Source organism: Nothobranchius furzeri, chromosome 10, assembly GCF_043380555.1.
Source record: "Nothobranchius furzeri strain GRZ-AD chromosome 10, NfurGRZ-RIMD1, whole genome shotgun sequence".
NCBI lineage: Eukaryota > Metazoa > Chordata > Actinopteri > Cyprinodontiformes > Nothobranchiidae > Nothobranchius > Nothobranchius furzeri.
This window is the reverse complement of record NC_091750.1, coordinates 34,002,840-34,030,589: the sequence shown is the minus strand read 5'-3', so window position 1 is coordinate 34,030,589 and position 27,750 is coordinate 34,002,840. Positions and strand designations below refer to the sequence as shown.

Sequence of the window (27,750 nt, the reverse complement as noted above, 5' to 3'; positions counted from 1 at the left end):
TAAATAATATGTATTTATTTTTAAATGAAATGTGCTGCATGATTAAAAGCCAATTCAAATATAAAGTATTCAGTTTGTATGAGAGGATTCACCAACATTATTTCCTTGGACCTTTAACGTGGTTGCATTTATCATTTTTAATGGCCATTATTTATGATTAATGCATCTTTTAGGTCAAATGGAAAGGAAAAGACCTGTTTGACTTGGTGTGCAGGAGTCTAGGATTATGGGAAACGTGGTTCTTTGGCCTGCAGTACACAATAAAAGACACCGTGGCTTGGCTAAAGATGGAAAAGAAGGTCGATCCAGTGTTTTACTTGTCGTACAACATGAGTGAGCATTTCTTACATTTGCTAGAACCAAAACATTTATTGTGGAGAAACCTTTTCTTCACTGTTTCAGATTTTAGATCAGGAAGTGCCCAACGAGGAGCCCATCACGTTCTTCTTTCTGGTCAAGTTTTACCCTGAGAATATTGAGGAGGAGCTCGTACAAGAAATCACTCAGCGTCTCTTCTTCCTACAGGTAATGAAACATATTAATAAGGAATTGAATGGTGATAATTCATTTCAGTTCAATTCAAAAATACTTTATTGATTCCAGAGGGAAACTGATTGCTGTAGTAGCTCAGAATAATAATAATAATCAAGTCATCAAAGAGTTGTTGTATATTACAATGGCTGTTGGCAGGAAGGATCTGCAGTAGCGGTCAGTGTTGCAGCCAAACTGAAGAAGCCTCTGACTGAAGACACTCTTCCGTTGTCGGACAGTCTTGTGAAGAGAACGCTCAGGGTTGTCCATCATGTTCTTGATTCTCTGGAGAATCCTTCTTTGCATGATCTCCTCCAGCGGTTCCACAGTCGTCCCCAGAACAGAACCAGCCTTTGTTATTAGGCTGTTGAGCCTTTTCAGGTCCCTGCTTCTGATGCTGCTACCCCAACAGACGATGGCTGAAGAGATTACACTCTCAACAACAGACTTGTAGAAGATCTGCAGCATCTTGCTACAGACATTGAAGGACCTAAGCGTCCTCAAGAAGTGCAGTCTGCTGTGTCCCTTCTTGTAAACGGCTTCGCTGTTCTTTCTCCAGTCCAGTCTGTTGTCCAGGTGAACTCCAAGGTGTTTGTATTCCTCAGCCACCTCCACTTCTTCTCCCATGATGGAAACAGTGTTTGACTCCACCCTGTTTCTTCTGAAGTCTAAAATCATCTCCTTTGTTTTGTTCACGTTCAAGGTCAGATGATTGTTTCCACACCATGCCACAAAGCGCTCCACCAGCTCTCTGTACTCAGCTTCCTGTCCATCTCTGATACACCCAACAACTGCAGAGTCATCTGAGTGTTTCTGTAGATGACAGGTCTCTGATTTGTACTGGAAGTCTGAGGTGTACAGGGTGAAAAGGAATGGTGAGAGTACAGTCCCCTGTGGTGCTCCAATGTTACTGATCGCCTGGTTTGATGTGCAGTTCTTCAGCCTCACAAACTGTGGTCTGTTTGTCAGGTAGTCTTTAATCCAGGTGATAGTTGAGGCCCCCACCTGTGTCTTCTGGAGTTTCTGGCAAAGTACATCAGGCTGGATTGTGTTAAATGCACTGGAGAAATCAAAGAACATGACCCTCACAGTGCTGCCTGCTTTGTCCAGATGACCGTGGGTTGGTTGAAGCAGCTGGATGATGGCATCTTCAACTCCAACTCCATGGCGATAAGCAAACTGCAGCGGGTCCTGATATTTCCTAGTTTGCTTATTCAGGTGGACCAACAGGAGTCTCTCCAGGACCTTCATGATGGGGGATGTCAGGGCAACCGGTCTGTAGTCGTCATCATAGGCGTCATTTTAACCGGGGACGCCGGGGACATGTCCCCGGCAAAATTTGTGATTGGCAGCTGTGTCCCCCCCACTTTCAAAAACGCCTGCTGATGAGGATTTTTGTTTTACCAGCTCAGATCTTATGGGTCGGCAACCTGTTCCCATCAAAGAGCCATTATTACCCATTTCCCATAGTAATTTTGGACGGACCTTAATAAGCAGCGACTTGGTCGCGCTAGAAAATGTCGTTTAAAAAGACGTCATAAATGTGTTCCCCCGTCCTTTTTATTTATAAAATATGAAGTAAAAACTCACAATTTAATTTTCATTCATTTGTCATTAATATGTAGTCTACACCCGTGCGTTAAGTGGACCATCTTCCAGTAAACGCAAAGCATCCAGCCCACCTCTCCAAATGCGTAAAATGTGCATCAGCCGCTATTTAGGCCTGTCGCGCGCACCGTCAGCTGATCGGCCCAGACAAGAGCAGAGCAAATAGAGAAAGAATAGAGGATGATTGTGTCTGGATGTGGATGGAGATTACATTTTACAGCAGCCTGATCATCATTTAAATACGTAAACCATCACCTGTCTTCTAGTCCACGCTATCAGCATTGTTTTAATTGGTGTGTGTGTGTGTGTGTGTGTGTGTGTGTGTGTGTGTGTGTGTGTGTGTGTGTGTGTGTGTGTGTGTGTTCCACTTCAAACACTGGTCTAACCAACCAGACCAGCGTGTCCAGTAACATATTAATGTTACAATTAAACAGTTACACTTCATGTAGGCTAGGAACGTTTCACCTGCCGTGGCCCGACCGCTTCTGCTCCACATAAACTTTGTGCGTGATCAAATGTCTCTACGCGTCATGCGTCTCCATATTAGAGATGGAAACAAGCGCTGTTCAGCCAAAGTTTCATAATTTCATAAAAAGAACATTTTTCCAAGTGACACATCCCTCAGAGAGACCGGGTTTCCAGACTGTTTCAGTGGGAGGAAATCTTATCGCATGCGCCGTTCTGCACTGCGCTGCAAACCCCAGATCTTCAGCTCACTGTCCACCGTGGGCGCTCCGAGCCGTGCTGAACAGTGTCCAGTATAAAGCTCTGATGTTCTGATGGGAATATTTTACCTCCGCGATGTGCGTTAACGATTAAAATGTCAGCTCATCCATGCGCATCCGTGTGCGTCGGGGTAATTCTTTCAAACCAAGCAACATCCTTGAGTTCATCTGTCAAAATAAACAGTCAAATGGAAATATCTGTAACCTGCCGTTTAACTGTTTTGCCTTCTTGTGAAGATTGTTGCAACGAGAAACAATTAAACTTGATTAACCCCAGAGCCACCCAGAGAACCAGAGCGCATGCGGAAGGTTCCTCCCACTGAAGCGAGTGTTTTCCAAACCCGGTCTCTCAGAGAGACTTGTCACTTAGAAAATGTTCCCTGATTATGAAACTTTGGCTGAATAGTGCTTGTTCCTGTCTCCAATGTGGCGACACATCCAGGAGCCGTCTGAGGAGAATCCCAGAATCTCACATCCTCTTCAGCTCAGAATGCGCCTATATGATTACGCACAAGCGTGACGCGCCAACCCGGTCTCACAGTAAGACCGGGTTGGAACTGTTCAGGTTTACGCAGACAATCTTTATATTTAGAATTGGCATACAGATGTAAAATTAATGCAGTAAAATATAAAGCATTTTATTTAAATATCCATTCATTATTTTACAAACAGAGAGCCGCATCAGATGGATGGAAGAGCCGCATGCGGCTCCAGAGCCGCGGGGTGCCGACCCCTGTGCTAGCCTACTTTATTGTCCCCAGCAATTTTTAAACCCCACCCAAGTGTATGGTTATTGTCCCCAGCAATTCTGAAAACAAACTGACGCCCTTGGTCGTCATTGACTGATGGGCGAGTTTTCTTTGGAACTGGAACAAGGCAGGATGTCTTCCACAGGACTGGAACCTTCTCCTGGGCCAGGCTGAGGTTGAAGAGGTGCTGCAGAATCCCACAGAGCTGCTCTGCACAGGCCTTCAGTACCCTGGGGCTGACACCATCTGGACCTGCAGCCTTGTTCCTGTTCAGTTTCTCCAGCTGCCTCTTCACCTGACTTCTAGAGACAGATAGGTGGGAGGGGGAGGTAAATGGGGCAGCAGCATCTCCTGACTTGGTTGAAGACAGATTTATAGAACCAGAAGAGTCCATGACTGTGTTAGTGGACAAAAGAGCTGGCGTGTGATAGGAAAATGTTGGATCAGAGGAGGATGGGATTTCTGATTGGCTGGGGACAGGCGAGGAGGATGCTGGGTTTGTTCCTGAACTGAACCTATTGAAGAACTTGTTCAGTTCATTGGCTGTGTCCAGGCTGCCATCTCTGCAATCCTTCCTCTGCTTGAAGCCAGTGATCTTCTTCTTCCCTGACCAGACATCTCTGATATTGTTCCTCTGTAGTTTGTTCTCCAGCTTCTTCCTGTATGCCTCCTTGCTGTCTCTGATCTTGATCTTCAGTTGCTTCTGTATACTCCTCAATAATTCCCTGTCTCCCTCCTTGAAGGCTCTTTTTTTCTCATTTAGCAGATTCTTTAGTTCACTGGTGATCCAGGGTTTGTTATTAGCGAAGCATCTCACTGTTCTGGTGGGTATGATATTGTCCACAGAGAAGTTTATATAGTCAGTGACACATCCAGTCATGGCATTGATGTCCTCTTTATATCCTTGGCTGAGAGTCATCCAATCTGTGGTCTCAAAACAACCCTGCAGGGCTTCTTCAGCGTCCTGTGACCATTTTCTCAAAGTTCTTCTTGTCACAGGTTGCCTCTGAACAAGTGGTTTGTATTCTGAGCAGAGAAAAACAAGATTGTGATCTGATTGTCCCAGAGGAGGTCTTGTTTTGGACATGTAGGCATTCTTTACATTTGCATAACACAAATCCAATGTCTTGTTTTCTCTGGTGGAGCAGCTGACAAACTGTTGAAATGTTGGAAGTGTAGCAGAGAGTGAGGCATGATTAAAATCACCAGATATAGCTATAAATGCATTGGGGTGCTGGGTTTGTAGCTTAGAAGAAGAAGAAGAAAGTATCATTTCTATAGCGCCTCTCAAGATAAAAATCGCGAGGCACTTAGCGACAACGGAACTGATGGCATCACATGCATTTTCAGCAATGGCTGAAGGTGGAATATAAACGGTTGCCAAGACAACACTGGTGAACTCTCTTGGCTAATAATATGGGTGACAACTTATTGCCAAGAGTTCAACATCTGGGCTGCAGAGACGACATTTCACTGAAACATGACCTGGATGGCACCATCTGTTGTTGACAAGCACTGCCACTCCACCTCCTTTTCTTTTCCCGCTCCTCTTCAGATCTCTGTCTGCTCGCACAGTCAGGAATCCTGGCAGAGAGATGCTGGAATCAGGGATATGGTCCTGCAGCCACGTCTCAGTGAAGCACATAACACTGCACTGCCGAAACTCTGGCTGAGTCTTTGAAAAAGCTTGGAGTTCCTCCATCTTGTTGGCCAGTGATCCCACATTGCCCATTATGATCGATGGAAGAGATGGTTTGAATTTCCTCTTTCTCTGTCTCCGTTTTGCTCCCGCTCTGCACCCACGCTTCTTGCGTTTTAGCTTATTAGGGATTTGTGGCTTCAGTTGAGGTATTATTTCAGCCTTTCCAATGTTAATCAGCTGCTCTCGATTGTAAACCAGCTTGTTGCCATGGTTACGCATCATAACAAATGCTCAAAAAGTGAAAAAATTGCAGTAAAAATCCTCCAAGCTTCACAGCACCAGAAACAGAAAAGTAAAATGTCAAAAAATACAGTTTTTCTTGAGAAACTAGAAGAAAAAATGTCCAAGAAAAGGCAAAACTTACATACAGTCAACAGAGCTACTCCAACATGCAGCCACCCAGAGCAGCGCAGTTCCTATCATAATTTAGTAAATGCATGAAATTATTGCTAAACTGGTATTTGCTTTCTAAAATATCTTAATGTGTTATGTTCTAAATTATTTTATTATGCGTGTTATTGCATGAAAACCTTATGAAGTGGTGCTTTTATGAAAACACAGCACATTTCTGTTCTCTAACGACCAGTAAATTGTTCCTTTGTCTGCATTTTGAGAGGAATGATACCCCTTCTGAACCCAGACAGCTGACTCACACGCTGTTTCATTGTTTTCACAAAAGGGACTTTTCTCACATACACTCACATGTGGACATATGATGAAGAATTAGGCTTAAAGCTGAATTTATTAGAGGCTTGGACGCATGAGCATCCAACACATAAGAAGTTAGGTTTCCCTTCACCCATCGAGTTGCTTTTATGTAGGAAAACACAAAAAAAAAACCCTCAGGATTTAAATAATTATTTAAATAAGGATAATTTCAAAATGCAGCTGACCTTCAGCACTTTAAGCATTTAAGACACTGCATATTTAAGATGATTCATGACAGCTTACGCTTATCTTACCTTTCTTTAAGTTGTTTGACTGAACCCTGTGTAATGTACTTTCTTCACCGTCCTGCTCTGATTGTGTGCAGCCATGCGAAATCCGTGCACAATCTCCCAGAGATCACCACCACACCATTCCTCCAGCAAGAGATGGATTTGTTACTTGTTTTCATCGTCCAGTCACATTTTATAATTATAGGCTCTAAAGGCTCAAGTTTTGGCCCGATTAACCTCCTGAGACCCGGATTTGTATTTGGTGTGATGTAAAATAAAATTAAATAAAAATATTGACAGGTTTCCTAGAAAAAAACTGAAATAAAAGATTTTTTAAAAACTTAAATTCTATATCAAATATTTCTAAATGATAAAAAAAAGTCTAAATTGAAGAAAATAAAATATTCTAATGCAAGAAGCCAATGTTCGTATAAGTGGATGCAGGGAGGAGGTTCATTACACAATCACTATATTATTACATAATCCCTACATTGTTATTCCCACCAGCTCCATGATGTCAGACCTGTTGTGCTTGAAGTGTGCCAACATTCGAAGGCTCTAATCTGTTTACAATATGGAGTAGGATTACTTAAGTGCCTTATTTATTAAATATAGTGGACAGAGATTTGATTTCAGCTGCCAAACCGCTCATTTAGGGCAACATCCTGCTACAAGGGAGAAGAAAGCAACAGGTGATGCATCATGCCCTCTTATTTTTTGCTCTTGTTAATTTCCATTCAGTCACCCCCCCCCCCCCCCCCCCGGTTCAGATAGTGTCACAAGCGTGACAGCTGGATTAGCGCTTATCAAAAATGATCACCGATCCAGATACGTGTGCCCTCAAGCCGACACCGCTCACACTCTGGAGCACTTACACAAACAGACGCGCACATCTTCGTCACGTCAGCCGGTTTAAGCCTCAGCCGCTCAGAGCTTGTTATGATTAGAGTCTGTCACCTCTGGCTTCACACCTCTGTTAGTCTAAAACAAGAGAAGACAGCATGACTGGCTTCGTAAATGACGAGGTCAGAAGCAGTAAATTGCTCGCTTACCTAACTGCCATTAAGGCGCGTTGGCCCCAGCTAACCTCACAGCTCGGCTCTGATTCGTGTGTAGTTATGCGAGTTTTTCTGTTCTGGTGTGATGTGGTTGTGCCGGACAGGAGCTTCATTCTAATCAGATCTTATTATAGAGAATTCACGCCTGCTGAAACGGTTCCTGGTATTACAGCGACCCCTGAACACTTGCCTCAGTCTTTACTTAAACTATAAAAACTTTCACTTTCACTAAAGTGAGTCCACAAACGCACCATCAGCCTCCAGGAATAGACCGAATGATTAAAATGGGTGGCGTTCCCTTTTAATTATCATGCTTTTCTTTTCTGTCTTGTCACTCCTCTGATTAGCAAAGTGATATTCTTGGATCAGCTTAATGATCAAATGAAATGTTGCTGCTTGGTGCTAATAGGCCCCCATGTGACTGTTTTATTTAAGTCTTTGAATATTCATTTGACTCGGTCTGCTGAAGCATCGAAAACTGGCTGCTCTCCGGACATTTAGTTAGCAATTTAAAGGCTATTCAGTCATGAAAAATGTACATTTTTCTTTATTTTTGAACAAATATTTTAAACAGATTCTATCATACAGAATAAATTATATAGAAAAAGTGACATACTCAAAAAGAGTTCATTATTTTTACCACTTTAAATACCAACAAAAGCAAATGAAATAATGCTGTTTAAAAGGTCAATTCATTAATCACACCATACAGCGATAAAACCAGAATAATGGCTGCAGATTTAATATCAGTAGTTTTAACCCTCTCAGGCTCAAAATAAGTTTTGATAAAACAACTAAGTCCTTAGTTTCTGAGTTAAAAATGATCATGAAATACGTACCGTATTTTCCGGACTATAAGTCGCTCCGGAGTATAAGTCGCATCAGGCATAAAATGTAAAATGAAGAAGAAAAAAAAACATATATGAGTCGCACTGGACTATAAGTCACATTTTGGGGGAAAATTTTATTATTTTCTTACAAAATCTGAGACCAAGCATTTCACATTGCAAGACAAGTACCGATAACAATAACAGAATAAACAATCAGGGCGCAACAGCGCGCCGCAGTCTCCAGCAGAGGTTGGCGGTGTTTGAAACCCTCCCAGCGGGGCAGAAGAGCTGAAACCTGGATCGGAGCCGGCCCACAGCAGCGCGCAACGGTCTCCAGTAGGTGATAGCGGGGCAGGGGAGCTCATTCCTGGTCCAGAGCCGGCCCGCAGTAGCGCGGTTTAGTTTACATAGTTTGGTATACAAGTCACTTTGGTATACAAGTCTCTAGACCAGCCAGACTATGAAAAAAAGTGCGACTTATAGTCTGGAAAATACGGTATGCGGAGTAACCAGGTAGGTAGGTTTTAACTGTTGCAAATCTGCAGCGCCTGCCTCCAGAGGGTTAATATCATAGTTAATGTTTGTAAAATAAAAGTTGGGATAATTATCAGGGGATTTCCGTCACGTTTCCACGCTGATGGGATTTGGTTACTCATTAGGTGAAGAAGAAGATCCTCGAGGAAGAGATTCACTGTCCTCCTGAAGCGTCTGTGCTGTTGGCCTCTTACGCCGTCCACGCCAAGGTGGGTACTCGTTGTTCTGGGCTCAAGACTTTATTCTCAGTCATTTAAACCTCCAGTCATACATCTATGACTCAACAAGAACTTTTTCTATAATCTTACATACTATTTTGGAATGATAAGGTGCTGAATATTTTCTAAAACACTTTTTTATTGTTAAAAAACAATACAATTGTTAACATAACTGTATACATAGATTTACAGTCAACACATCTGCAGTTTCCACTTGCAAATATCTTCACCAAACCCCCGACAGCAGTGACCAACACAACTCAGAATCTCTGATCAGTTCATTGATGCGAACCTTCTCAGCTTCAGACCTGCTGATTCTAACTTAACTAGACCAGCACCTGCTGGTGCAACATTTCATTATTTTCTAACTAAAGAGGATTCGGAGCTAGGGACAGTGACGGTTTTAGATGATCAAGTTCACAATCTCTGCTGCTTCTTAACTTCCATGTCAGGCTTTCAATTCTGCAAGGGCTCTGATTGGTTTGTTCATTAACTCCTTTTCAACTTGGTCTTTACCTGACTGCCTCATTTGATTTAGCATAATTTGTTAATAATGGAAAACTTTGTGAACTGGATGGGATAACTCGTAGGGCAGATATGGTTTAGGCCCAGTTCACAGGGAAGCGTTTGAAAAAGCATGAGAGAACCCACAGGGGGTGATAAAAAATCATGGATTTAACAACTTTGGTCCTACTGTCTGTGTGGTATTGTTAATGATCTGTATTTATATAGTGCCTTCAGATTCCCCCCCCCCCCCTCCCCTCCCCCCCACCCGGCACTTTACAATGCAACAGTCCTTCATCCACGCCCACACACATTCACACACTGATGGTGATGGTCCCCCTGACCACCACCAAGGGTACAGGAACAGAGACAGACAGGGGCAACCCTCCGGTTAGAGGCGGGCTCAAATACAAGTCTCGAAGGGCCACATTAACTTTTTCAATGAGCCAGACGTCCATTTATTATAATTTGTCAATCAACACGCCTGAATAAAATTTGCTTGAGCACAACTTGCCTTCTTCAATCAGAGCAGCAACAAGCATACGATACAGTTTCCATGTGATGCCTCTCAATGCCGTTTCTAATAGGAAAACTTTATCACTGCAATGGACTCTTGACAAATTAAGCACATGGGTCTGATGGAGGAAGAATAAATGCAAATTGTTCTGTCCATTCATCTTTAAATTGTCTATTCCTCGGCAGTTTTTTGGATGGAGAAAAATGACGAGTGAATATGAAAATAATCACTGAACAAGCAGCTTCGAAAGGGAAAGTAAAACGCATCACTCAAGCAGATGCTGTGTTAATATGCAAGGGACTGTTTTTAGCATGGAGAAGACTGTACTGTTGCTGTGTTGTGGAGCTGACACAGGGGCCGTGGTCTTCCTGTTATTATTTAAATAAAGCCAGCACAATACCACGCTGCCTCAGTAAAAGGTAAAAATCGTGATTTCAGGGTCGGAAAAAGGACCTGGCACGCGGGCCGCCTATTGAGCGACACTGGTCAAGGTTTTTCCACTTAATTAAACAAGCAAGACAATCCAACGTGTTTAATGTCATGTTTTTATGATCAGAGAGGTCCTTCTGAGCAGACCAGAGTTCTCTTAACACACCACACACGGTAGGAAGGATTTTCAGAGCCATTACGGGAGTTAGGTGTGGCCTTAATTGTCGGGAGAGGAGAATCGGGTCAAAAATTGGCATACTTATCTTGCTGTGCGAACCGGGTCTTAGGGGCTTCTAGTTGATTATTAATTTACAAGTTTAGAGACAAACATGCATCCAAGAGTCACTGAAAAAAACTCCTAACAAGCCTCAAGCAGTCTCAGTCGTTTTGCTTGAAGGGTCCCATCTCTTTGAAGTCCCTCTGACAATGCTAGGAGTACTGTAGCATAGGTTCTTGACAGAGCGAAGCTTTACCTTAAAGATTTGGCCGAGAGTCCTGGGAGACTCGTCTTTCCCGTGCCAATTTAACAAGCCAGGTTTCAAAGAGACAGTGTGGATCAATGAAAAATCAGCAAATCAGCTTGTGCGCTGTGCTCCTCGGTGTCAGCACCCTCATTGAGGAAGCAGCACAAATGTGAGGCCCCAGTCTGTTTTCATTAAATCAACAGTCAGCTTGCATTAGCGTCAATACGACTAAACTGGCAGGGTAAAGGGGAAACAGCTACTTGTTAAGTATGGCAGCTGTTGAGAGGTTTTTGGCACACTTTCCTTCTTCTCATCTCCTCCTGAAGTGTTTCTGAGCACAATCACTGTGCAGCCAGTGAAGTAGAGGATACTACACACTGTAATCTACTTTGGTGCCATGATATCTTTAGTTGGGATGATGACGGCCTGGACAGTATATCACACACACACACACACACACACACACACACACACACACACACACACACACACACACACACACACACGGTTGGAATCACTTTTCAGTCTAGTGTTGTAAGATGTTTTTTGCTCTTTAAAAACAAACAGAAACACAAGTAGATCTGAGAAGAACGCAAACATTTTCATCCTTTTCTTCACAGTTGGGCTTTGTTTTCAGAGTAGATGCGTTGTCCCAAGGACCAGAAGTATCAGAACAAAAGCTGGGGTTTAAAAAATTAAAAGAGAGACTGGTTGGCAGGTTGGTTTAACAGTAGGGGGTGAGGGTGCTTTGCTCACCCATTTCAAAGTGATGAGGCATGGGGCAGGTAGACTGGCGTATATGGCACTGATGGAAATCATGGTTGCTTCAAACAAAACCTTTTGAAAGTTTAATCACTGGGCTTGTCCACTTTGTAGCTTTTATTTCCTGTTTCATAATAGGCCACTGAGAGGATTTCTTATTTGATTTCATCACGCAACAACAAAACCTTAATATGAAAGTTATGTCATGACATTCAATTTAGCAAGCAAACGTTTATTATGTCACGCCCTTTTTTAAATACACAGATTTAATCTTCTTTTAAAAGTCCTGTGAAAGGACTTTTACAACAAAGTCAGCACTGCAGCAGCATGTGACACTCGTCATTTTGCCACCATTATTTTCAGTTATGACCCCTCCCCCTTTTCTGTGACACACCTTCTAGTGATATTATTAAATGCTAGCCTGACAAGTCATCTTATATATGTGAATATAAAGTTAGGCCATGACCCATAAACAGAGATCAGTTTTGGGGCGGGATCTATGGTTGTCTGTTAAACTGTCTCCGCGCTCTATTGGACAACAAACATTACAACATATTCACCTCTATGGATGTCAGTCAACAGCGCAGACCGCCATACACTGTTGAAGATGACACAAATACATCCTTTTTCTAAATAAAGGACCTAAGTACCAACATCTGCTCTTGACTCAAATAAAATAACATGTTCAGGGTTTCCCCCAGAAAACGAGTAAAGCCTGGCGGACCGGACCGTCAGAGCGGGGGTGGAGGTGGGGGCTTGGTGTATGAATTCCGTTGCTTATCCGTGACAGCGGGGGGTGGGGGGGTGCGTGCACGTGCACACGATCCGCTGCTGTTTCTCACCAGTGTCAGCTGATGGAGGGCCCTACCTTTGTTTCACTGCCATGCGCCGTTCATGTCAGCGGACACGGTAGGGTCGGGGAGGGCGGGGCATGGCGCTTAGCCTGGCGGGCCGCCAGGCATAAGCCTGTGCTGGGGGAAACCCTGATGTCTAAATGGTCCAAATTTGATGCCAAAACCATTTCAAATGTGCCACCGCCGTCTTTGCTGTTTCACTCAGTCACAGCACTGTGATTGGTCCACCAAACCGATAAGAGCGCTATGATTGGCAAGAAACAATACTTTCTAAGGAGGCTCCAATGAATTCCTAACCAGTGTATGATTATGATATATTTTTACAAGAGTGAGCAGTTTTACCTTTACCCCACAAGTCATGTGTCAGTTATTTTACATCAGTACCCTAAAATGTTTTAGGGTACTGATGTAAAATACGGATTGCACGAAGAAGTTAAACAGTTAGTGAAAACCATTGCTTGGTTCTTGCCGAAACAGTGTAGTAAAGATTTGTTTAATGCCTTCCTCAGAGCATCGGCCATGCTTGCCGAAACTTCTCCACTTAAAAGGTAAAACCAAATCTTTTCTACGCTGTGTTTAGAAAAGAACCAAGCAATGGAATTTGACGGATTACACAGAAGGAACGTACAAAAAAAGTTAGCAAATACACAGAGAAATAATCATTAAGAAGTGATTTTATAACCAAATAGAATTGCTATTAATGATTCACCGGGGCAGAAGGATGCGTCCTTTTCCTTCTCATATTTGTCAGGGACACATTCCTTATGGCTTTGTTGAAAAAAGATAATCTATAAGCTGCTGTTGACAACTAAAAAAAAAAAATCAACATTAACCCGTCTGTGGGATCGGATTGCTCCTGTTAGTCGAAGATTATTTAAAATAATTGGGAGAAAGGTTATCCAATAAAAGTTTCAGAGAACATTGTTCCACCTTGTCTTCTTTAAGTGAGGCGACTTCAATAAGTCGATGTATCATCAATTATTTAGCAGTTAGAAATAAGCAGGTGAGAAACCCCGGGGAGCCGAAGAGGTGGTGGGGGACTGAAGAGACAGAATCTAATTAAATTATCCAGAGAAACTCAATTCTGGTAATCACTGCACTGGTGTTCGCGGCTTCGCAGTGTGTAAACCGAGCTTATGGAAGTGAGCTCCATTATGTAGAGCTTTCAGACTCAAACAAAATCCAACTCTTATCATAAAAGCTAAAATCCTACAAATGGGAAAACAAAAGATAGGACTGTAGCCGAATGTGTTTGAAAATCTTATTTTTCATGATTAAACAGGCTTTGGATGTCTGTTGAAAATACCCTTGTTGTAAACTGGAATTGTACTCGTCGTTTTTTTTTTAATTTCTTATCTCAAACCATGAAATAAACGTGATGTTCTATAAAAATTCATGGCTGGGTGCAGAACTTTTGTGATTCTGAAACAGGTCATTTACCCTTTAAATTGTTAAATTATTGCATGTTTGTGCAAATATGATTGTTCCAATTCACAAAAGAGTTTTAGTTAGTGAGCCACGATATTTCAACATCAATATCGATGTCAGTCTTTTTCAACATCAATCAAATCAAATCTTTATTTATAAAGCACCTTCCGGGACTGTCAGGGAGCCAAGGCGCTGAAACACATCATAAACATACCAATGTTGATCAGGTAAGTCAAACCGAGCAAATACTAATAACTGATATTTATCTCCATATTGTTGCTGTTTGCTTGTGTGTTTGGGGGAGGGGCGTTGGCCATGTCGTATTTGTTTGGGCCGGTGACAGTGATAGGCAAAGCAGCTTTTCTTATAGAGCACATTTCAGACACAGAGGCAATTCAATGTGCTTTACAATGATCAGGACATGATATGAAAACAACATAAAAACACACAGAATTACAGTTTAAAGCTAAAGGAGAAGACAGTTACAGGGCAGGTTACAGTGGAGATGACGCAGCATAAGAAACAAGTCATTTAAAGGCTGATGAGTACATGAGGGTTTTAGTTTTGTTTTAAACAACACTAGAGTTGGGGCACATCTGAGGTCATGGGGACCCTGATTCCATATGTGAGCAGCATAGTAACTTAAAGCATCTCCACCATGTTTTGTTCTGATTCGTGGTTCTACCAGCTGATTGTTTCCAGCATGAGGGTAGGAGGATTGCATCCAAAAATGCAAGAGCTACACCGGCAGGAGCGGTTGCAAAAATAAGATTCCTTTGTTTAGGATGAGGTGCAAAGATCCAAAGAGACAGGAATCTAAGCCTCGCATACAAAAACACTGAGTGACCAAACAAAAGCTCACTTATGAGCAGGAACCTAGAGCACACAAGACAATGGACCCACAGCAAACAGAGAGACAAGACAGGGTTATATACACAGGGGCTGGGTGATTAAGGGAACTGGGCGCGGGTGAGACTAATGAACTGAGAGGAGGAGCAGAAACAAGCAGGGGAGAGACCCAGATCTAAATCCTGTAAAACAAAAGCTACTAAGCAAAACTAAATTAAACTATTCCTAAACACCGTAGAGCAAAGACCCAGGAGATCTAAAGATGAGTAAACTAATGACCTAAATGGGGAAGGAAACACAACACACTTAATCTGGGCGGACAGTGCAACTTTTTCCCTCGTAGCACTCAGCTTCAGCTCAAACTGTACGACTTCCTCGCAGGGCAGATCTCACGAGTCGTGCGTTCACACTGTACGACCCAGTTCTCGGATGCGACCTGACTGCTCACACTGTACGCCTGGTAGCAACACGTCGGACCTAAAAATATGCTAAAATAGCAGTTTTTACTCAACACGTCAGACTTTTTTGTCGTGCCTGTTGTCCTTCGGGAGTGCTGCAGGAGGACACACAGGGATTTATGGGGGTTGGATGAGGAAAACGAAATAAAGAAAGTAAATCTGTGTTTTGTGATCAGTTTAATTTGACACGAACACGACAAACACGCTTTCTAGACAATCTTTGTGAGTAAAAAAACGTGTAGGAATTAAAACGAACAACGTGTGTTATTAGGGAAATAGCGGGCGAGCAGTGTTGATGCAGGACTGCGCATGCGCCATGAGCGGTTCTGGTACTTTTTGGGTCGCAGCGCCGCTTCAACAGTGCGATACCCTCACGAGGGACGAGCAAAATATCAAACACGCCAGAAGTCCGTGCGAGCTCACGATTGCTGATCGGTAGCTGGTCACGTGGTGTTAATCGCCTCTCGTAACCCCCTGTACACTACACGACGCTCAGCTCAAAACTCGCCCCGATCTCTTGGATTCTCGCACGAGTGGAAAATCGGCTCAAAAAAGTGAAAAAGTCGTACAGTGTCCGCCCGGCTTAAAGGAGATATGAACTAGAAAATCTGAACCTATAGAAAACTAAAGTGAAGGGACTGGGGGGAACCTGAGGGAAGCCAGCAGGGGGCTGGGGACCAAAGGGACACAGAACATGACACTCAGAGCCCTGTTGGGTGTATATACAGGAATGAGATCAGACATGTATTTTGGTCCCATGCTGTTGAGTGATTTATAAACTAGTAAGAGCACTTAAGCCTATTCTGTAGTTTACTGGTAACCAGTGCAGGGATCTAAGAACAGGAGTGATGTGCTCCGTTCTCTTAGTCCATGTTAAGACTCTAGCAGCAGCGTTCTGAACAAGCTGCAGTTGCTTGACAGCTTTTTTGGGAAGACCAGTTAGGAGACCATTGCAGTAGTCCAGCCGACTAGAAATAAGAGCATGAATACGTTTCTCTAAGTCTGGTCTGGACATGAGACCTCTGACTTTTGATATTTGATGAAGGTGATAAAACGCTGATTTTGTTATTGCCTTAATAAGTCCAGAGAAGCTCAGGTCGGAGTCAATAATAACACTGATACTGATCACAATGATTCAATTCAATTCAAAGATACTTCATTAATCCCAGAGGGAAATTAGAGTTTCAGTACACACAATTCTGAGATCAGACATACATACATAGGCATAGACACATGACAAGAATTGGTGACTGTGGTCATTCGCAACCCGAGTCGCGCTACCTTAATAGAGATCAGAGGGGTTTACATGAGGATTGGGTCAGGTGGAGGAAAGAAAAGGCACTTCAGAGTTACCCTCCACAGGGAGAGCAGCTTTGCTCTGCAAAAGTCACCTCAGATAGAAACGCAACAGATCTCAGACATAACACAACATCAGTGTCCACTAGGTGGGGTGGTAGGGTTGGGGACTCTCCTCACATCAGTGCATGCAGCCATGATCAGCAGCGCTCGTCACCTCAGTCTGGACAGGGGGAGGAGGTCGTTGGGTTTAGAGGGCACAGTGACTCTCAGCCAAAGTTCCAAGCTTACGATTCATCTCGACAATTATATGAGTTTGTGCATTCACAGAGCGGTGCAATCCATCCCTGAGCTCCGGGAAAGAGCCAATATTCCTCGACAGCTCGTTAATTTTCCGATAAGCCAGGTAACCTCCCAGGCCAAAAAGCAGGAAACCTGACACCAACACCACGAATATCCAGACGTCTTCAGAATCCTCTACAGACAGTTGAGAGAGGCAGATCAGGTTCCACTGTTTCCAGGAGTCCATGATATGCCCAGCTGGCTCTGTCCCAGAGGGGCACCCGGGAGCCCCTTCTCCCGTTCTTATCGTTGAAAAAATGTTGTCAGTTGCGTTGAGAGACCAAAAGTCCATTTTTAATAATTCCCAGTTTCCAGAAAAAATGCAGAAGCATCGTACACCCGAAGACAGACAAAGAGCCTTGGGATAGTGATGCAGCTAAGGAGTGTAGGGCGAGTTTAGCTAAAACAGAGGTGCAGTGTAGGTGGTGTGGTTACTTTTACACAGTGTTATAGGTTTAGGGAGATATATATGATACACAATATCAATAAATATTGGTTATCGATAACAACAGCTGTATTAATACTGGACATCCATTTCATATTGGTTCATGCCTTTGGGTTTGGATTAATTCAACCTTTTGGAATCAAGCTGATTCATATTTTTTTTCTTATACAGTATGGAGACTATGACCCTAATGTTCATGAACCAGGCTTCCTGGCGGAGGAGGAACTGCTGCCAAAAAGGGTGAGTCCCTGTCAGGCGTGAGTGAGGATGCTGACATATGTCTCATACTCTCACTGTGTGACGGTATTCTAATATCTACTCCACAGCCCGTACGTTTCATACGAAGCTTGTGTCGGCCTTTTTCAATTTCAGGTGATCAACTTGTACCAGATGACTGCAGAGATGTGGGAGGAGCGAATCACCGTGTGTTATGCAGAGCACAGAGGCAGGACGAGGTAGAAACTGATGCTCATGACTGAAGTACTGCGAGGTTGAACAGTCAGAAGCACAATTTAAAGTTTTAGATTTTAAAACACGTGTTCTGCAAAGCTGGGGTCTATTTTGGAAGTCAGGTGCAGAAAAAAGTTGTAAAAGACTAATTTCTAACAGAATCCTGGATAATTGAGAAATTCACTGCTTCCCTGAGCTAAATTAAAAGTGGACGTGGAGAAATTGCAGGAATGTGAAGTGTGTTAAAATTTAGTGGGTGGGATATTTTTGGACTTCAATAGGCGCAAACCTCAGCACTGGTGCAGACCAACAAGCCTTTCATCCTGAAGGATTTGAGGAACAAAGTACTAGTAACTTCACTCAGAGCAGAAAACTACAAATAAAACTCTAATTCCATCTTTTGGTTCTTTTTAAAACACAGAAAGGTTTTATTTACCTGCAACGTTTCGTTTGCGGCTGCAAACTTCGTCAGGCCGACGCTGATGGTGGCGTCACTTCCTTCTCCGTTTATCCGCGGGCAGCAGAGGACGTTGTCGCCCTCTGCTGCCCGCTCTCCCCTCTCCGATGATGCAGTCCCGCATGCGCGATCCAACGAGTAAACTCCATCCGTTTTTGCTCCCCAGTAAAACTCACGCTAAAGCCTAAAGCAGGGGCATTCCATTCCGGGCCTGGAGGGCCGATATCCAGCACATTTTAATTTTAACTCTATTTCAACACACCTGATATCATTCAGCAGGTAATTAACAGGCTTCTGTAGTGCCTGATGAGCTGCTGCACAGGTGATTCAACCACTGAATCCAGTGTGTTGGAGCAGAGAAACCACTAAAACATGCTGGATACCGGCTCTCCAGGCCCGGAATTGAATACTCCTGGCCAAAAGGAATTCTGGGCTGTGTTTTATGGGATGTATTCATGGCAAATGTGCTTAGAGAACATCACTTTCTCTTACACTTCTCATGTATAAAGTCACCCTTTTCACTAGGTAGCATGGGTATTGTAGGTCTGTATTGGTTTACTTTTGGTTCCATTTTAATCTCTAACCAAATTCCTTGAAATACACATTTTTCTATGCTCCAATGTTATCACGGGATCGGATAACAGGCCCAAATATGTGATTTTCAAAGGACATAACATTTATGACTTTTTTAATTCACTCTGAGATAGAGATTTTCAAACAGAACAACAATTGCTTAGTTTTTATTTCAACAAGTTGCTCTACATCAGTTTTCTTTGTTTCTTGGACGAAATCACACCATTATGTCACACAATTTATGGCAGGCAGGGATTCAGACGCCATAACATGCAGCCGCTAGCTAGTAGGCTAACACAGAGCTAATGTGTCTCCACAGGAGAGCTAAATTGTCTGTTTTTTTGTGGTATTTTAAAGCTTTCTTCAAAGTTAAAATGTGAATTGCCTACAGTTCGTTATATACCAACATGTTTTAATTCAAAATAATTTTATCTAAATATTAAATCAATCTAGAATAAGTTAAATGTAAACGTACGTTTTAAACCTAAATATTAAATCTAAATTTAAAAGGTAAATTTTAATCTAGAAGTTTAAATCTAAACTTAAATGTTTAATCTAAATCAAAAGTATATATCTAAATCCAAATCTGTGAGCTACGTTTTTGAAGCACATCCAATGCCCAGGGCGAAATAAAGTAAGCGTAATTGGTCAACCTTTGTTGTGGGCGGGGCCACAGTGGGTAGCTTGAGGGGTGTGGTTAATTTGCCTTCAACCACAAGCTTTAGCTTAAACTTTTAGATTTTATTGTTTAGATTATCTGTAATTATGTAAAATGTAAAGATTTTGGTCTGTGAAGATTTTTAGGGAATATCTTCTTTGAATGTGATGAAATTGTGTTATATGTATGCTAAGTTTTAAAAATGAAGTAAGTCTTTTTCGCCGAACAGTTTACTCTTGGAGTTCCACACTCCCACTAATGGGAAGCTACAAGTGGCATTTAGATTTGTTCCAGTTTCACCCTCCGTTGCATCAGATTAATCAGGGATAAGAAATTATTCAAACTCATATCTGAAGTCACAGAAACATAAAATCCCAGCAGACACACGGTTAACTCGCGTTTCCATGATATATTTACCAAACACACCGATAGTGACATTAAATATAACTGGACCAGTTCCTCTGGTCTGCAGCTGGAATCGTAAGATCTCAGTCTCTATAATCAGGGCAAACCGTCTACGAAGACCTGCCTTATATTTGTTTGTTGTACCGCGCTGCTTCTGCCAAAGGAAAAGGAGCCTTCTTTTCGCCGGTGTACCCTCGTCTGTATACTCTTCCACATGTTTTTAGAACTGGATTTAAAATTGAAATGCTCCACATCAAAGTAACCAGCTGACCTTCCATCTGCATGTTCTTCATAGGCCGCGACCATCAGCTCTCCTGCTGTGGACTTCTCTGCATAAATTAAGCAGCACTATTTGAATTTCCTCTGATCCAGACGGAAGTTTGAGTCGGCGCGCTGTCCAACCTAGTTTTGTTTTTGTTTACTTGGCACAACGCTTTTGCCTTTCAAAACACCCGTGAGGCTGAAATCGTCAGTAACCATACGCAGCATCTTGTTGTACAAGTTCAAGCACCGCGTCCCGATTTTCCCTCAGTCATCAAGTATTCTAATGATCTTTTTTTTACCTGTTTGACCCTGAAATGATAGCAGATCTGCCAGCAAGCTGAGAGAAAAGAGGAAGAAGAGAAGCCTTTGTTTTCTCTCCAGCTGTCTTTACTATCCTGGAGGCGTCAGAATAAGTCTTGGTTCCCATCAAACATGACCCCTAAAGCCTGTTAGGGAGGTGGAGTTGAGTTTTGTTTCAGTACCGTCGTTTCTGTGTTCTTTTTCACTGTGACAGAGATTTTAGAGATGATACAGGGTAACAGATGCTGCTCACAAAAACACACCAAAGGTCTGATGCGTCTCCTCTCCTCCACTTCCCTTCTCCGTTCTCTTGGATCCCTCTCAATCGTTCTCTCTCTCTCTCTCTCTGTTTGAACCAGGGATGAAGCTGAGATGGAGTATTTAAAAATAGCTCAGGACCTGGACATGTACGGCATCAATTACTTCCTTATCAGGGTGAGTCCGTGCTGGTTTGCAACTTTCTTTACGAGGTGATCTTTGAAAGATTGTGAGCTTTACTGTGTTGTGAAATGGCTTTGAAAAGCTGTTAAACGTAAGGCTGATTCATGCGTCTGCGTCAGCGCGGAGACACGCAACGCCATTATCCGTCCTTGCGTAGGGCCCCGGCAGGCACGCAATTGAGCCCAATTTTTTAAACATCCATCCGTTGAGACGGAGAACGCAAGCTTGTGATTGGTCAGGGCACCGCTGTCATCTACACCGCCGCCATTGCGCCCTCAAAAACATAAAGAGAGCCGAGGATAACTAGCGGCAGACACGGAGAAGCTTGAAGAATACCTCGTGAAAAAACTAAAAATATGAACGTTTAATTCCCCGTGACTGGAGGAGTGAAAAGATGCACAGCAAGCGTTTTATTTGTGGACAGAAATGACAGGAAACGTGGGTTTAGAGGTGGGGAGCGCATGAAGAGGTGGAGGAGGATGAGAGACAAATATGTCCGTGTTAAAAAGTCTCTTATATACAAAAAACACAATATAAACACACTATCTTGGACCGATACATGACAGGATACCACAGAACAGCGCTACGCCCTCTGCTGTCCTGCCGGGGAATTGCTTTGCAACACTCCCCAGGAGAAGTATGAGGACAAAATGTCTCCGTCAATCCGTGCGTGTCTCTCCCTGTTGGAGCTGACGGAGAAGCATGACTCAGCCTTTAGTGTTTCTGCTTCTTTTCAAATGTGTCCTACACTGAAATGACCCGGGTCACTCTGAGTTTCACATTCACGCAGAACGAGAACATTGCCATCACCTGCATTAGCAGGAGATAGCAAAAAGACGAGGAAACAGCCGGGTCAGAAAAACACGGTTTCTTTAACGTCACGGGGAAAATTAGCATCCATGACCCCGCCCACCATGGCTTGAGACCATTGAAGGCCTTGTTGTATTTGTGACCAGCAGAGAGCAGAGCACATCTCAGCTAGTAGAAGCTAACAGTTAGCATTAGCAACTCCACCACACAGCAGAACTCCTTCTGGCTTGTTATTAATGGAGATAAAACATCAACGTTACAATTTTTGCTCAAGGAAAACGATCGAACGCAGCAAGTGGAAGAGTCAAGGTCAGTTTTATTTGTAGTACATTTACAGCCGTTGTTGACCAAACTGCTTTACAAATAAAAATATTATAATACAAATCAAATGAATTAAATTAGATACACGTTAAGGTCAAGTAAGATAAAATGCTGAATATATTCTTAGATATAAAAAAATCCATCTCCTAAATCATTAATCATTGTATAACAGCTCAAACAACCCAAAACGGGTAAAATGAGGTAGAAAAGAAGAATGAGCCAGCTCAGATAAAGTGTCATTAAGAAGCTGTAGAAGTGGCGTTGCTGTTGCACAAGAGCTCACGAGTCGTTCATTCATACTAGAAATCACAGCAGACGTATAACAAAATGAGTGAACGAGACCTTTACAAACATCTGTGGCTTGAATTTGACACAGTAAAAATAGCTCTGGACGGTCTTACAGTTAAAAAAAGCCTAATTTTCCAACAAATGCTCTAGGACCGGGGACGTTTTCATGTCCAGTTTCCAACTGTAGGTTTATGTTTGAATGAAAGATTTCATCATCAGCTGAAAGTGAAGTTTGGCTGGGATCTCGGGCTCCCCTCCGCCCGCTCGTGTTGAGCAGTAATACAGCTTTATTACTTCTTATGTGACTCAGAACAAGAAGGGAACGGGTCTTCTGCTGGGAGTCGATGCTCTGGGTCTCCATATCTATGAGCCGGAGAACAAGCTGACGCCCAAGTGCTCCTTCCCATGGAACGAGATCCGTAACATATCCTACAGCGACAAGGAGGTGGGGGAGCGTGCTGCAGGAATAAATACATTTGAATCTTTTACATGTTTAAAAATGGCTTTGCTGTTCCAAAAATAAAAATGAAAGTCCTGATCTACCATCCAGTTGTGTCCGTTTTCTGTACGATGATAAAGATTCTGGGATTTTCCTGATGTTTAGTTCACCATCAAACCCGTGGGCAAGAAAAGCAACACCTTCAAGTTCATCTCTTCACGACTTCGCGTCAACAAGCTGGTGAGCTCAGCTCAGATTATGGCTTAAGTGGCAGTAAATCAGTTTATTCGGGGGAAAATAATCCCATTCTTGTTGTTATTTCTGTCTTTAGATCCTCCAGCTGTGCATAGGGAACCATGACCTGTTCATGCGTCGACGTCAAGTGGATTCCCTCGAAATCCAGCAGCTGAAGGCTCAGGCTAAGAAAGAGAGGGCCAGGAAGCAGGTGGTGATGCACACGTTTAGTGTATTAAACCAAATCCTAATCTTCAATATTTTCTTATGTTTTTATTCAGAACCAAAATACTTTCAAAGTCTTTTTTCCAGGTGTTGTTTTCTAATTAGTACACACTCTTTTCCAGTGCAGCTGAGTGTTAGAAACTTGTTCTGTAATAAATCACTTTAATCAGATTTCTGTCACAATGGATTTCTGTGAACAGGTGGAAGGCAAACGCAATTATCCACACCGAATGCAATCAGCCCAGGATCAGATCATTTTGTTTAGGTTCTCATTTCCTCGCTGTTTTTCTTACAGTACAGACATGCATTTTAAATATTTTTACTCTTAACTTGTTTTATTTTCATACAGCTCCACCCTGTTATCAAATGTAATGCTGTCTGTAATTTCACACATGCATGTTTGCCGTATTCTAAATAAACTCCTGCATCATGCAGGCAGAGTGGCAGCGTCTTCAGAGGGAGAAGAAGCTGAGGAAGGAGGCAGAGAGAGCCCGAGCCGAGATGGAGAGGAAGCTGATTCAGCTGCAGGAAGAGGCTCACATGGCCAGCGAGGCTCTGGTGAGGTTTGAGCCGTCCACACAAATAAAATCACTCTTTCAAAAGCATCTTCCCGTAGTTTTTATTTTATACCTTTCTCCACACGTATTTTCATAAGTCACAGGTGTTCCGTTACCATCGTCACTTCCCTGTTATTCCTGTTTGCCATTTAACCCGCACCCCCTCCCCTCCTCTCCAGCTGCGTTCGGAGCAGACGGCGGACCTGCTGGCTGAGAAGGCCCAGATCGCGGAGGAGGAGGCCAAGCTGCTGGCCCAGAAAGCTGCTGAGGTCGAGACGGAAATGCAGCGCATCAAAGTGACCGCCATGCGCGGCCAGGAGGAGCGGCGCCTGATGGAACAAAAGATGCTGGAGGCCGAGATGCGAGCACTCAAGGAGTCTGAAGAGTCAGAGAGGAGGTGGGGGACTGAGAGGATTAATGAAGTCACAATTACATCTGCTTTTGTTTCTGTCACTTTCCAGGATTAACTCTAGCTCTCACACACAGCGTGCAGTATTCGTACATCTTTTAATAACTCATCCCCCCGTCCTCCTAACTTTCCAGGAGTTTCTTTATGTTTTGAAATCTGAATCCTTCAAGCAGAGCAGCTCTCCTAGCGGAGACATGTTATAAACAACTCACATAACTAGCAACCCCCCCATCAAACAGCTTTTCCAGTTATTATGTTGTTTAACACGAGGGTTTGCTAACATTCTGCTTCACGTCTGCTCGGCTGACATGAAAGTTATAACTCACTTTGCTCAGGGTGCAGAATTAATTGCTAAAACAAATAATAGGAAATGTTAAGTTGTTTAATCGTTTAATTTCAGAGGTTTTGTTCTTGCTCAGTGTCGGAAAAGCAGGGAATGGCAGAGCTTTCATGATCAGATCTCCCTTATTGGATGGAGGCACAGCAGTTTATTTGTTGTAGTTAGGGTTGTCACGGTAACCCCAGTAAAAAAAGTTGACAATAATAATAACCGTCTTCTTTTAAAAAAAAACTATATCATCTCAGTGGGTTTACCGTGGCTGCGGTGTAGGCGCGGTGACCCTTACCAGCCACCGTATCATCTGCTGAAGTTGCCGGCGGCACATGCGCACTTTGTTGTTTACAACCAAAACTTTCTTGAAGCTAAAGCTGAAATAATGGCCAAAGGAGGAGACGGCAGCGCTCAGGACATTTATTATCCCTCAAAGAAGACAAAGTGGGAAGTACGGGCATCTTTTAGATATTTGAAGAATGTCGAGGGACAGCCGATAGAAGACGGCTATCCTGTTTGCAGCACGAGCAGAAAAAGTGTCTGTGAAAGGCAGCAACGCTTCAAATCTCATGACACATCTGCGTGACCATCACCCACAACTCTACAGTCAACGCAAGACGAGATAACGTTAGCGTTTTAGCTAAAATGCGTGATCCGAGGATTTGGGTTGAGGGAGAACGCAACGAGTCGCTATATAAAGCAGCCGCAGCGCCGCTACCTGCATATAAACCGTGTCGCGGACACCGCCATGTTGAAATGACGCTATGCATTACGGGGCTCCCAGGGGCCGATAAGAGTTGGTCTCTCTCCGAGAATAATTATGAATTTAACAACGATTACTGCCTGATGACATTTTCCCACATCTGCAAAGCTCACTGGAAGGACACAAACCGAGGACGATACTTTCCTGATATAGGGTTTATTACTCAAGTAAGGGTAAAAAAAAGTATCTGATTAGAAGGCTACTTGAGTACTGAGTATCATCTGAACTAATATTTTTAAAATGATGACATCAAACAGACATAAAATAAGAAGTTATGGGCAAATATTGGTATTTTAAAGACTAAAGGGGGAAAATGTAAACAAATAAACAACATAATTACAAAATAACACATTTTAGGCTAAATTTAGACACAAACTGAGGACAATATTTCCTGATATACAGGGTTTATTTAATTGTGTGAAATGTGACACGTTTAAAAAAATACCGCGATAATACCGAAAACCGTGGTAATTTTGGTCACAATAATCGTGAGGTTAAATCTTCACACCGTGACGACGACCCTAGTTGTAGTTTATTGTTTTTAGAGGAATCGACTGACAGAGGAAGCCCCATCAGATATTCTCTTTTACTTCACACTGAATCTCTACACCGATAAAAAGATTTCTCTTGTTTTCATCCGAGTCGGTTCGAAGCAGTTCATCCTTTATGGAATCGATCAAATCAAGTACGTCTTGTGCTCGACACTTGAGTGTTTGGAGCTCAGGTGGAAATAGTGTCTTGGAACGGCATAATTCCCCATCTGCTCCAAATAGAGGACGATCCTTTCATCTACATAACTAAACACTGTAGTTGCTATTGCTGATATCACTCCACAGCTTCTGCGTTACAGTTTATTAGGCAATCATTTCAAACGGCCAGCATTAGCCACTTATCTGAAACTGCAATTTCAGGAGGAGCACTTTCCTGCACCACTCGTGTAAATGACCACATGCACTCAAATGCTTCAGGCAGCAAAGAATCAGAGAGTGTTCAAAAATAAAAAAACATAATTACTAGTCTAATATATTATTACATCTGTGAGCTCTAAACGGTGACGTCATCAATTCTACTTTAATGCTGTTTGGAAGATTTTTTGGGTAATAACCACAGTTCCAAAGAACACGTTTTTTAGAATGATTGGTATTGTTTTAGATTGTTCTGTTTTCTTTGAAAAGTCCGAAATATAAACAATAAACGTGTTTCTTTTTGCTTCTGCTTGTCTGTCAGGACTAAAGAAGCGGAGCAGCTGAAACAGGACCTGCAGGAGGCCAGAGAGTCGGAGCGCAGAGCGAGGAATAAACTCCTGGAGATTACAAGCAAAGCTATCAACGCGGTAGCTCAGCCACACGCGGACATGTCACCCCACGCTCTGGTGTTCATGTGCAAAAAATCGTGCAACTCTAATTTAAACCTGTAAAGAAAAACAGAAGGGTGAAACATTAGATTTGACTGATTAACAAGAAGAGTTGTTCTAATTAGAAATGGACCGATATGGTTTTTCCATTACTGATACCGATGCAGACATGTTGTGGTCTTGTTCAGCTGATGGCTGATTTTTATGGCAGATATCTAGACGTTTTCCGCCTTATCTGCTTGCTAACTTTGTGCACAAGATTAAGATCAAACATTTAATCAAAGATAATCAAACAAATCAATCAACAGACCAAGTAGTAAAGATACGAAACAGGCCACTAAAGGTTTTAAAGGCATACTAATGTGAAGGGCAACTTTTTCATATTTTTAAATCATTTTCTTGAACCACTATGTGCTAAGATGACTTTTTACAGGGTTAATGAAATGTCACTCAGACCTCACCCCCCTCTGTGGACAGAATACAGCACTTGCAACATCAGAGTAGCCAGTCCAGTGCCTGCTGGTGGAGGGAGCTGTGGAGTGGAGTGGAACTGACATGCTAGCGCTGCAGTACACTTCCAGCACGTTTCCTGCATGTTTTAGATCATGAAAACAGCTGATTTTTTTTATTTAGTGATGAACCGCTTCTGTAGACACTAATGAAGGCTGAGAAAGCATTTCAGCTGTTAGGTTAAGGTGTTAAAAAGACAAATGCACAGCGAGGAGATAGATTTCACTTTCGGTTTAACCACAGTGAATTATTATCAAACACTAGGGGGAGCTACAAGCAAGTAAAACTACAAGTGAGGCCTTTAAAGCATTTATTGGGAAGGTGTTTTTCAGAAACATCTAAATAAAATCCTGCAACATCACAGGGCTGTCTGCAGCTTTGCCTGACTTTAAATCTGCCATAAAGAGGTGTACCGGCCGATACCGACATTGGATAAGATTGGTAAATGTCGACCAAACAATATATCAGTCTATCCTTAGTTCTTACAGTTCAGTGCAAAAATGTTCAGTTTTTTTAAAGTCAGAAATATTTTCTTTAAAACATTAATTAGGCCTGAAGTGCAAATGCAGGCATAGAGGAGGCGCACATGATCGTAAACACGACCGAGTTCCGTTTTTACTGAAAAATATTGTTTTTTCTTACTATGAATTTATCGGTTTGACAGATTTACTCAAACTCACTAACATGAGTAACACCAGGGTAATATCCACGCTGATCTAG

General features: G+C 42.6%; 1 protein-coding gene across 1 annotated transcript in view; it reads left to right on the top strand.

Moving 5' to 3' along the window:
- nf2a (NF2, moesin-ezrin-radixin like (MERLIN) tumor suppressor a) overlaps positions 1 to 27,750 on the top strand; it is a 49,523-nt gene that overhangs the window by 821 nt on the left and 20,952 nt on the right. The window contains exons 2-13 of the mRNA XM_015960552.3: positions 174 to 299; positions 403 to 525; positions 8,801 to 8,884; positions 17,413 to 17,481; positions 17,614 to 17,696; positions 20,708 to 20,783; positions 22,519 to 22,653; positions 22,813 to 22,887; positions 22,979 to 23,092; positions 23,542 to 23,664; positions 23,843 to 24,060; positions 26,394 to 26,499. Coding sequence (XP_015816038.3) covers positions 174 to 299; positions 403 to 525; positions 8,801 to 8,884; positions 17,413 to 17,481; positions 17,614 to 17,696; positions 20,708 to 20,783; positions 22,519 to 22,653; positions 22,813 to 22,887; positions 22,979 to 23,092; positions 23,542 to 23,664; positions 23,843 to 24,060; positions 26,394 to 26,499 — 1,332 coding nt within the window. The remainder of the gene's footprint in view (positions 1 to 173; positions 300 to 402; positions 526 to 8,800; positions 8,885 to 17,412; positions 17,482 to 17,613; positions 17,697 to 20,707; positions 20,784 to 22,518; positions 22,654 to 22,812; positions 22,888 to 22,978; positions 23,093 to 23,541; positions 23,665 to 23,842; positions 24,061 to 26,393; positions 26,500 to 27,750) is intronic.